The sequence below is a fragment of the Xyrauchen texanus genome, chromosome 4 (genome assembly GCF_025860055.1).
Source record: "Xyrauchen texanus isolate HMW12.3.18 chromosome 4, RBS_HiC_50CHRs, whole genome shotgun sequence".
In the NCBI taxonomy this organism is placed as follows: Eukaryota; Metazoa; Chordata; class Actinopteri; order Cypriniformes; family Catostomidae; genus Xyrauchen; species Xyrauchen texanus.
In genome coordinates, this window is record NC_068279.1 from 18,145,872 (window position 1) to 18,158,565 (window position 12,694).

At 36.6% G+C, this 12,694-nt stretch overlaps 1 protein-coding gene across 1 annotated transcript; it reads left to right on the forward strand.

The window, feature by feature from the left end:
• Positions 1-481: 481 nt before the first annotated feature.
• LOC127635655 (secreted frizzled-related protein 1-like) lies at positions 482-11,127 on the forward strand. Its single transcript, XM_052115844.1, has 3 exons — positions 482-1,577; positions 5,113-5,193; positions 10,719-11,127. The coding sequence occupies exons 1-3, from the start codon at positions 1,064-1,066 to the stop codon at positions 11,042-11,044; spliced, it is 921 nt and encodes a 306-aa protein (XP_051971804.1). The 5' UTR covers positions 482-1,063; the 3' UTR covers positions 11,045-11,127.
• Positions 11,128-12,694: the final 1,567 nt, after the last annotated feature.

Consider the following 12,694-nt stretch of genomic DNA (forward strand, 5'->3'; position numbering starts at 1 on the left):
CTGAAAACTGATAAAGAGAGAACCTGTCACTATTTCAGCTGCAAGTTAACTTAATTGCAGTAATAGTTATAGTTTCCTGTTATGACAAAAATGTGATGAACATTCACTATTATTATTATTTATTTTGACAGAGAAGGTCTGTAAATGTAAACGAGTGAATTTACTGAATAAATATTCGGTAGTAGGACAGTTTAAATTAAAACGCAGCTGTGAACAGTCCTACTACGTTAATGACCAAGTATTGTTTCAAAATGCCTTGACAACGGAGTTGTGAGCTTTGTGTTGCCTTCAGACTTTAGTATCTCGACAAAGTGATTAGCGAAAGAAAACTGCACGAGGATAACTGTGTTGGACTATTTCACACCTCATATTTAACAGAGCAAACACGGTCATATCAAAATAAGTACACTTTAATCTGGCATCACAGGCTTATATTTCTTTATGTGTATGAATAACGCAACAGCGTAAGGTATTCGTCACGTCGGTCGGTTAAAGTTTGAACGAACTGACGCGCAATTAAAAAGCTGCTATATCCGTGGTAATGTCTGCAAATTTTCCTTGGTAATGGCTCTTTGTTCGCTTTTCAGATTATGGTAAATGTCATTAACAGCAGCCTGCCGAAGTGCCACTGAGTAATTCCTCATGAATTTCAATGCTCCGAATAACGTTATCGAAATGTTATTACGGGTCTGTTTCCACAGGGTGAGTGAGAGAAACGGAGGCGGGGAGTTTGGCTCTTTCATTGGGTCGCTGAATAATTTGATTGACACATGAGAACCAAAAGGTGTAGAAGGTTTCCTATTGGTCGGCGAGGCGGTCTCAATCTCCTCTTGTATCTCACCGCAGCACATTTTAGGCAACTCTGCATTGTCAGTGAGCCGTCTGAGGCAGCAACTGTAGCGGAATTTAAGAGGTGCAGTTCCCACAGCTTTCAAACTTTTCAAAATCTTAAACAATTCACAGGTATTTGGCTACTTTTTGCTTTTCTAGACAAAGAAGACTTCACTCAAGGCTCACCATTTTGGTGGCTGCATTGACTGGGGATCCTGAACAGGAGTTCACAATGAAGTCACTTGCATCTTTGTTCCTTTGGAGAATCATCGTATTGCTAATGCCACTGTTGTCACTGAGCCAGACATCAGAGTATGAGTACATGAACTGGAAGTCAGACGTGTACAACAGTGGCCGCATCTACGACAAGCCTCCCCAGTGCGTGGACATCCCAGATGAACTGAGGCTGTGTCACAATGTGGGCTACAAACAGATGCTGCTGCCTAACTTATTAGAACATGAGACTATGGCTGAGGCCAAGCAGCAAGCTGGAAGCTGGGTGCCCCTGGTGCACAAAAACTGCCACCCGGGCACTCAGGTGTTTCTTTGCTCCCTCTTTGCCCCTGTATGCCTGGAGAGGCCCATCTATCCATGCCGCTGGCTCTGTGAAAATGTGCGTGATGGCTGCACCCCCATCATGGAGGCATTTGGGTTCCCCTGGCCTGAGATGCTCACCTGTGAGAAGTTTCCACAAGATGATGTGTGCATCAGTGCACCCAATGCCACAGAGGCCTCCAAACCAACTGGTAAGTCAAAATTACTAATTGGTATCACTTAATTAAATTGTATCAGTAATACAAATTATTTTATCCCTGATAAGCACGAAAGGTTAAACTTTTTGTTTTATTGCATACTGTATATACATTTAGTATTACTTCACTCACTTTACAACCTTTCACCTTTTGATGTGTGAGAACTAACACCTCAACTTTTTAAAAGCAGTTGCAATGTTATTTCAGGGACCAGTGCCCATTTGTGGGTTTCAGCTAGAGTTACCAAACCTTTTGTTACCTTTTAGGATCTCAATTACTTTTACTTATTCTTTAGAAATTACTGATTTGACATAATATTCAGTAACATTTCTAGGAAACTAGAAAAGACAGCAGTGTGTTTTGCTTGTTTAACAACTGGTAACAATTGTTTTCAGGGTGTTGAAATTGAGGACAACACTGGGATGTGTTCCAACATCAGACCATTACATATCTATTTATTTGATCTTAGTTCACAACTGCAGCACCTAATTTTTAACATTTTTAATTTTCTCTTTGTAAAAATACATTTTAGGCAACTGTAGGTAACTTAAAATGCAATGAATTAGTGTGCTTTGGTATATTATGTCTGTAAACGTAATTCTATTTTAATATGCTGTGCTGCTTTGCCTGTTAACATGGTTTTTCATAAGCGAATGCAGCAGGATAGTACTTTTGTTCAGAGAGAGAGAGAGAGAGATGCACAGCTGTTTTTATTTACTGGTGGCACAATTTTAAGACTCAGTGGTTAAAGAATAAATAAATGTAATTCCACTTTGAGTCACACACTCCTAGGTCAACAGACCATTAAAATCCTCCCCTGTAATTTGATGTAAATGTACATATTTCAGAATATCTTTTTCTAAACATGTGCAAGATTTTACCAGGAAAGTCAGGGCGTCTGACACCATTCAAAGTTTCCCAATGGAGAGATTCAAGCCCTATAGTTGTATGTCAAGGGAAAGTACAACTACCTTATGTAGATGCTCATAAATTATAAGGGAATTTCCATTTCCAAAGTTACAGCGTGGTGTTTTAAAATGAGCAAAGTGTGTGCCAAAACGATGTATCTTGCAAAGTCAAGGGTGAGAGATCACTGCCATTGTAGCAAACAGGCTTCTGGTTAAGCTTTAGCACCCCAGAGAGACCCAATCAGCTGTTATCACTTGGTGTCAGCATTATGGTCAAATAAACCCAAAGCTTACAAGTCTACATTACACCCTCTCTCTCATATCAACCCACTGTAAGCTTCAAGCAGTGCCAGGTTAAAGAGAAGAAAGGATTTCCTCTCTCTACAAGGGGTTAAGCCCACCATTTGTCCACTGTTGTCTTGAGATTCCCCTGGAGAAAGTAACACTCTACAAGATCCACTGAAATTTGAACTCTGTTTTATTTCCCGCAGGGCAGTTTCAGTTTACTGCTGATTTTAATTATTGTAACAAAAAAGTGAAATAATCAGCACTGCTTTAAAGTACATGTATAAAGTTTTTGTTCATTTTGATCCCAGTTTATGACAAATGAACTGGCTGGTTGTAAGTGTAATTTTAATTAGCACCTAATTTACATAACTCAGAAAAAAATTGTGACATGAACAATGTGTACCATTGGAATTCTAAGCCAGCAGCTGTCTTTACAAGCTTTTCACAATAATCTGTTTAATAGATGCAAATTAGAACAAACTTGTTTAAGAATAAATCAATCAATGTATTGTCAAAAAATGTAAACAAAGGCAGAACAGAGTTGTATCCTGTTGAAAACCCTGATGAGTTCATCCCTTTTTTGTGTGTTTCTCATTACCAACATAATCGTTATTAGCTTTCATTTTAATATACTTTTTTTTTTTATCAAAAAAGTTAAAAATGTGTGTTATCACAAAAGGGTATCTGTTAAGAGACTTAACATCCAAGGGTTAATTTCCCAGTTTCCATGACTTGAGGGGGACATCCATGGCACAATATTTGCCCTAAATACCATCAGCCCCAGTTATTGGGGTGTTATCCTGAGCTGTTGTTCTGTGCCTCCTGTTTTATCCTGCATAACTTCTAGCAGTAGTTTGCTGTAGATACATGTTAAATACCACAGTTAATTTTTGTTTACCTCAAATTACCACATTAAAGAGATAAATATTAAAATGCAACAAGCATAGATTGTGATGTGTATCTTAAAATGTTGCACAGGTTTATTTTTACTTAGGGCTGGGCGATAAAATGATATCGATATATATCACGATAAAGAAAATCCACAATAAGCTTTTGAGGAATTTTCGATATTTATTGCGTGTCGCTAAAACCCAAGCAGTCTGGCTTTCTCAGATTGCATTTCCACTGGGGCGGACGAAATCTGCTCAAAGGCGTTCAAGCGCTAGGAGAGAGCTTGCTCCACACCGCTGCCAATCCTATGATCCACCTTGCGAGCATTAACGCTCGGCTTTCGTAGGAATGAATTGTAAACGCTCTCAGCTTAGCTCACAACGCGCCAGTGGTAACGTAGCGTCAGACTGGATGAACTTGCTTATGCTAGCTGCCTTGCTACCAATTAGGTTACGTCGGACACCGGATTGAGTCCATCCGCACCGCAAGACTTCATGACAATGGTTGCGCCCTCTCATCGTCTCTAGTGAAGAGCGTGACAGAACAACAGTGATGTGGACAACAGCTCTGATCTTTCTGCGCTGTAATCTTGAATATTGTTCTCTAGCAACAAACATGCATAATTTCTGCCCTGCCCCGCTCCACACGCGTTGCCTCTTTTTCCCTGCATGTGTGTAGTTATGAAGCGACGCATGAGTTGTTTCAAATCACCTTTTAGACCATAAAGTTTTTTCCTTCTAAATGTATCTTTATTAATCAGCATGTTAAGAGCCTTTAATAATAAACAAATCGATTTCTTTTCTAATTTTGTGAAAATTCATTAGATGTCTGGAATGGAAAGACTAAAATTACTAGACTAGTCTCTCATTTTAATGAAAATATACAGCAGTGGGCTCCTGCAGACCCCACTGCTTTGGCCGTCTCTGGACCCCCTGTGCAGTTTTGTAGAGACTATTTTGACTGTTTAGATTAATTTTTTCTTCCGTCAACTTGTGCAAAAAAAGTGCAATATGTAAACGGATATCGTAATAAATATCGATATCGAACAATATGAAAAAGATTATCGTGATAACAATTTTGGACATATCGCCCAGCCCTAGTTTTCTATAAACATTTAGTAACATGAGAAAGGCATTTTGAAATATAGGATACATTATAGTCATTTTATATAAGCAAAGAAAGCCAAAATAAGAAATTAATTTGGCCTGAGGGGCAGATAATTGAAGAAGTTTGAATTTCCGTGGCATTGCACTGTGAATGCTTTCTCACTGTCAAATGCAAATTTTCCAAAGCATCAGATGCAAAAAAAGTAAGGCAAAACTCAAAATTAGACTAAAAAACAAAATAAACACAACACACACACACACACACACAAACATTTGGTCATAATTACTGTGGATTTGATACCAGTAGTGAATTTATCAGAATCTTCTCTGTCATAGGATTCACTCCAGTTTGCCCTGCTTGTGACAATGAAATGAAAATGGATGCTATCCTGGAGCACATGTGTGCCAGTGAATTTGGTAAGAAAATCAACACATATCACTCATGCTACTATATACAAAAACACACATATGCATGCTGCTTTGCATTCAAACACTAAGTGTGCCCAGACTGCTGCCCTTCTTCCCCTCCCATCTTCTGTATTCTGGAAATGGAGTTGCCATGAATTTCCAAGAGAGCTAAGAATTACATAGCTTTAGACAAGCCAAAACCACATAGGGCTGAACCAAAACTACTCACATATTTCTTCAGCTTGGCACCACATTTTAATTAATTAATTATTCAGAGCATAATTTATTATTATTTATTTATTTATTTTTATAGATGTGAAGATCTACTTTTGTTTGGTGTTTTTTGCAATCTACAGGTTACATTGCTTGTCTCAAGTTTGCACAATGGGGGAGAAACATGTTTATACAGAAAGGGTAGTTTAGTTTAGTTTAATTTAGTTTAGTTTAGTTTAAAAGATGAAATCCACCAGTGTTAAATCATCATGTTGAGTCATAACTTTCTGTAGTCATAAATTTCGTGGGCCAGAAATAAATTTTATATCATGACCATTAACACTGCTTTTGGGACAGTTTAAGCACTTTGAGTATGATTTGTATAACCATTTTGTTATTTTGGAACATATTTTTTTTAACTGTCCTAACTTCCAAATCCACACTTTTAATAGAACAATGCAATGGTTTTAAAGATGAAACGGCAGCAGCAGAATGTTTTAACCCTTGTAAATCTTTGTCATGTTTTGGATTGCCCTTTGAGGGGCCACAACTATTTAGCTAATGAATTGAGGTAATTCACAGTGGCCCTAAAAGTTTTTATTTGGCTGTTACTAACCACTCTAAATTGGGATGTTTGCTCTCCTGTCTGGATGTGACAACAGCCCAGAGGTTGACCTCTGGGTAGAGTTTGGTAGTGTGAGTTTACTCTTTGGTCATTGGGGTGATTCAGAGTACCCATTATTACTGGGGTTAATTTGTTTTAATTTCCAACTGGTTCCCTCTCAAAATGAAGAGGATTTTGTTGATTTTTCTCCCTTTACTGGTGTGCTGCTTTCTCAAATATCACTTGCAATTGTTTTGCAATACAACCTTTTTACAGCCTTTATTGTAGCCTCTCCTCTTCATTTAGAATTTAAATAGGGATTTATTTTTACTGTATTTGACTGTTTTACAAAATAAAAATACAAAAAAATATTCCAGCAAAATCATAGGACTTTTTGGTCCTATGCTGGTCTATTTTATCAGTTATCAAGAAAGATGGTTACATTTATTCTTTGTTTGACTGAAGAGTTCGATTTAAGGATGCTTAACATTAATTACTTTTAAATGAGCCTGTAACTGCAGCCATTAAGGCCAATCACAGCAGAAGTTAAGCCGACAAAAGGAGAGCAGTGCAAAAGTGACTTCCTGCTTCCCTCTAAAGAAGAAACAAAGGCTGGTTTTAGTTAGCCTCTGACAAAACCATAAAGTTTCATTCAGTGTTTGAAATGAGTAAACTATCTTTGGAAAGTAGTCTTTCTCTGGACAGCTTTAAATACACCAACCTCACTGACACTCTCTCTTTGACCTCAGTACTGCATTTCTAAATTTCATAGAATGAACATTACTATAACATCATTTCTGCAAACTGACTTTAAAATTAACACTAAAGGTGCTACAACAACTGGGCATTTCACTTTCACACGAATCATGACTACAATGGCTTATTATGATTTTATAAACAATTTTTTTCCCCACTATTACTCACACTGCTATATTATGATATCGAAACTCTTTTACTGTAATACATCATATGAAAAACGTTTTAATGCTTGTATTACAGACCCTCCCACATTTACACACTTATTTAAATTTGATTGCCTCTTGCTCACCTGATAGAGTGTTGGAGTTTGGCCTCGGAAGAGCGTGGTTCGAACACAGACAAGCATGCAAGTTGACCCGAGAGACGATAGAGAAGTGAACACAAAATGACTTGGTTGCTTCAGAAAATGTGCTTTTCACATCAAATTTGCTTGTAGAACACTATTGGTTAGGTTTAGGGTAAGGATGTCTGTATTGTTCACCTCATTTACTTTTAGGAAGATTATGAATATATGTTTTACTCATTAAAATCTCCATCTAATATTCACTTTAAAAACCATGTCTGATTAAGAAACCCTTTCACTTGCTTTTGGCGCACCATGCTGGATGTTTTACTGGGAAACTGCAGCAAAATGTGTAATGAAGCACACAATTTTGTTTTGCAAAAATCTTGCAACGGTAGCGCAATGTCCATGAGATCAGATTGAACAACACATGGTTCACACTGGGAAGTATCGCTTTAAAGACAGAACAGTCTCTCCATCCAGCTTGTAATCTAAGCAGAGTTATATACACTGTTACCTTACGAGACACTTTTGAACTGACCTGGATACTCAAGGAATGTAGAACATGGATATATATGTTTAAAGGCCCAGATTATAGACAGAAATGTATTGGCTTCCCAGGTTTTCTTTTCTATCACTCCTTTCCAACAAAACAGTACAGCATTAGCACACTTTAGTTGGCTGTCTATCCAGTGGTCAATGATGCATGCTCAGCTTTCTTGTAGTAAATCTGTATGGTGTAGCACCATTTTGACTTGAGCTCACCCTGGGTCACAGGTGCGATGCTTGTGAATTGTTTTAGCCCAAACTCTTCCTGCTGAGTTTATGGCATCATTTCAACTGGCTGTGGACGCGTCTCATTTCTGAAATTACAGAGGCAGCTAGGTCAAAGATCAGGGGAAAAGGTTAAAAGGTTTTAAGCAATGCAATGTTTACCACAAAAGGGCATGAAGAGACATTACCAGTAGTTTGACTTTCACAGTTTTTTTTTTATTATTAAATTATTATTTATTTTTTTATCAAAATGATTTATTTCATTTTGGAAAGAACATTAATTGTGACTGCCAGATTTCTGAGATTTGCTCTTTGTTTATATCTTATCAAATATATAAAAAAGCTGTCAAGCATGAAGAACTTATTTGGAACATCTGAGACTGAAACATTTTCTGCTTGGTTTTATGTTTAGAAGCTGATCTACCTTCTGTGCTTAGAAATGGTAGCATTTTGGTTGCTGAATATTTATTTTTATTTTTCTTAGTCACTGACATATGACTTACTTTCTTCCATATAACGCAAAAGGTGATCCTGTGCAGAATGTTAGCCTCAGTCACCATTCACCTTCCATACAATGAATGTGAAAGTTGACTGAGGCTAAAATTCTGTCTAACATCCTTTTGTGTCCCATGGAAGAAAGTCATATGGTTTGGAACAATATTAGGGTGTTTAAAAGTTGATTTCTTTTTTTTCAACTATCTCCTAAAAACCACCTTGTTTACTCATAATGTCTAATCAGTTTAAAAGAGATGCAAGAGAAAGGCATCTCACATAGCTTGATTTATTAATCTTTATCGTAGCTTGCCCTCTTCAAGTCTCTGGATTACAGAGAACAAGAGAGACTAACACTTTTATAGCATTCTCATTGTTATTGTTCAGAAAGTGTGGTGTTGCACTTATTAGCTGTAAAGCCACATCTGAAGGTATTCGTCTGTACCCGTGCCCCAGCATTTGTGAGGATTACATTCACAAACACAAGGTGCAAAAGCAGTTCACTGTGTGAGTTCTAGTTAAAGCTGGATTTGAACTAAGACAAAGTGGTTGTGGGAGGCAGGCAAGGCTCTTTCTAGTCTGACTTTATAATTCTTTAACCTCAGACCATTTTTTTTTTATTTCATCAAACACTAAGCCCTTTTATAGACTTTGGATCAAGCTTTAATCCTAACCATGTGCACTTATAATACCGGGAAGCCTCTACCGTATTTCTGCAATATTCATTAGTAGTGAGAGAATGTGAGATATGAGGTTATGGCCTTATAACTGAAATATTACCCAGAGGACCATTACATCATGCAACTCTTTGAATACGTCTTTTGAGTGTGAAGGGCTACTCTTTCAACATATACTGACTTAAAAGATGTATATGTGTGGAAGTTAATTTCAAACACAACTTACTTTGGCAAAGCTTGAGCATTGCGTTCCCTTGCGCCAGGCTGCAGAGGATATGTAAGTCAAGCTTCAACAGGAAATGGGAAGGATTTTGTTTCAATGTGGTCTCTCCACACTGACAGCCTATGGGGACTGATCAGGTTGTTAAAGCATAATTAGCAGTAAATCTCAATACAGTCTACTCCTTTTCCACAGGTCTTTGGAATTTGCTGCTAATTGGACCACATTCTTCTTATGATAGCACAGTGCCTGAAGTTCACTGGAGGGTCACTGATGTTGATAACATTTTTAGCTTGGTGTGTTTCCTCATCATTAACCCAGAATAAGAAAAAATTACCTGAAATTCCACTTAAGTCTTGACTGTGGCAGGACCACCATGGAGTTGACTCATGTAAAGGAAGGTTAAGGAAATGAAAAGATTAAGAGGTAATAGAGAGTTTATTCATAGATCAGAAAGATTAAGTCAAATCTAAGAATGTGGAATATGAATAAACCAATAGTTAAATGGTCAACAGTGTGGTCATATCAGAGTTTCCCCAAGTAAAAGTCATCATAAGATTCTTATGGCTATTACTGTAAAAAGAAAAAAAGAAAAACAAATGATCACTCTGTAAGACACATTATTTATTGCATTTCATGCATAGGTTTCACCAAAAACACCAAATGCATTTATCTATTTTACTTTTGGTGTTTCATGAATGAACTGTTTTCTCCAATCATGCAGTTAGCCAATGGAGATTATTTTACCTGCAGCCAATATGTCCATCTAGAATTGCCATAAGCTTATAAGAGAGGTACTCTGAGGAACAAAACCAAGGATAAAGTTACGTCTGGAGGGGCAGAGGGCAGTGAAGCTGCAATTTGTGACATTCTTGCCCCCTGGGAAAAGAATACTGCCATGAGTGCAGATTGGTTTGCATGGATATCAATGCTGTCTCTTGAACTTGACAGAGTTCTTGACAGAGAGACCTGTGTCATTATGGGTTTGCCCTGAGTCCATTGGTAGAGAAGACAGGCCAGATATTTATTACACCTTCTCATTTTTCTCCATTCCTTCATTTCTCTTTTGCTTCCCTGTACTACTTAGCAGTCTAATCTCTCTTTTATATATGTTTGGGACATGCCAGTGATACCACTTGCAACCAAAACCCTTCTTGGCCTCTCTCAGCCCTGCACATGGCCTGGGGAATTACTGTAGATGACTTTAGATTAGAAAGCTGTCTTAGCACTGCATAGTCCAATGCAAGTTTATATGAAGGTTTGCAATATCATAGACCACAACAGATGCAGTAGGTAGGGAGCAGTGTTTAAAACAACACTGTTTTAGGCTTTTCCAGGAAGTTCAACATCTCCATGTCACTATGGCACTAAAAAGAAGGCCTTATGTGAAGAAATCCAGAAAACAAATATTTACTGGCAATATGATGTAAACTTCTGTATCACTTCCATCCCATTGGACATTATTACACTCAGAAAGCTGATAGAAGTTCTATCTTTTTTCTTTATCCTCAGCCATAAAGACCAAGATCAAGGAGGTCAAACGGGAGAACACTGATCGCAAGGTGATCCTGCAGAAGAGGAAAAAGTCTGTAAAGCTGGGCTCTTTGAAGAAGAAAGACCTTAAGAATCTCACTCTGTATCTGAAGAATGGAGCCGACTGCCCATGTGCACAACTAGAAAATCTGGGAAACACATACCTTATCATGGGCCGCAAGGTGGACAAACAGTACCTTCTCACTGGCATTCACAAGTGGGACAAATCCAGCAAGGAGTTCAGAAAGACCATGAAAAAACTCAAAAGACACAAGTGTCCTGCCTACGAGAATGTCTTTAAATAAACATTCTCAGAGTTGCCACTTATTCTATGAACTTGCACATCCAGGCAACTCAAAATACTGCTCTATTTTCCATTGTTTATACAGTATACAATATGTACAGTATATATATATATATATATATATATATATATATATATATATATATATATATATATATATATATATATATATATCTTGTTATTCAAAGTGTCTTGGATCTGTGTTGTTTAAGACTGTTACTGAAGAGAGAACGAATGATACAGTACAATAGAGTGTTCCACCAAAACCAATTGATCACTTTTGATATCCAAATATGTAACTGTTCATGATATGTTGTGAAATTATCAGAATTCACCTGAAATGTATTGTTGATCTTTCTTTTTTATTAGGCCACAAACATATAACAATTCAGTATTTTCTCAAGATGTCCACAACTTATTGGTAAAATATTTGTACTCACTGTGAAAAGTGCATACCATGTAAAACATATATTGAATGTCGTTGGTTACTCGAATTACACCAAGTTTAATACACAATGGTATTCTATTTTTCTTCGAAACAATGCTGTGACTTAAACTGTGACCATAAACTAATCAAACAGTCATCAAACTTGTTTAGTTTATATGCAATTCATGGTTGACTCTAGTGAAGAGTAAGAAGTCTGCTTAGCAAGTACTGACTACATATGTTTGTATAACATGTATTACAATGTTAAAACCATGTTTATGACCAATTTAATTGTCCAGTCACAAATGATTGGGTTACTTATGGATTTTTCTTGATGGTAGAATAATGTATACATAGCCCTATACTTTATCTACTGTTAACATACTATATCTGATTAAGTAAAGTGATCATGAAAGAACACAGTTCCCAATTGCATATACTGTAGCATAACATCACCAAAAATAATAACAATTCTTATTGTTTGGTTTATTTGATTGGTCAGTAAATTTTCCATATAATCCCATAACTCGTTACTTTTACTGTTACAGTGCTGTTAATTTTGCTGGTGAAAGGTTAAAGGAAGTTTTAGTTCTTAATGTTTGCAAATCTATAGACATTTATCCCACAGCTATGTCTGAAACTTATGTCAGAAATCAGTTAGAAAATGCATAATGGGCACTGTGTAAGATGTCTTTTCATTTGCATTAAAATTGTCTTGTTTTGTTGTAGCACTATTAGTTTCATTGTATCTCAATACCATTTTTTTATGTTAGCAATCATTTTGTACATAAAATTCTAGCACAAATATAAAATAAAGACCAAAAAAAAATGTTATGTTTTCTGTAAACCGTTATTTTCTTAACTGTCTTAACAGAGAAAAAAATGCTAATGTCATTCAATTTTAGTAAACTAGTTATTACAAGATGTTGTCAGATAAAGTGTTTCTTAAAAATGTTTTGATGTGGTCATTTGCATTAATCATCCTTGAAAAAAAAAAAAAAAAACATTCTGGCCAATATCTCCAATGTATCATGACCAGCATTGTTATCCCATTTCAAAACACTTTTATTAATATTGTTACACACTTTGCACATTTCAACATTCATTATTTTTGAAACACGTTAACAAAATTAATAATAATAAAAAAATATGCAACTCCCCTACCTGAAATCCCACCCAAAAACCCTACCAGAAATCTAACAATTTTAAGGGTGATGGCAAAAT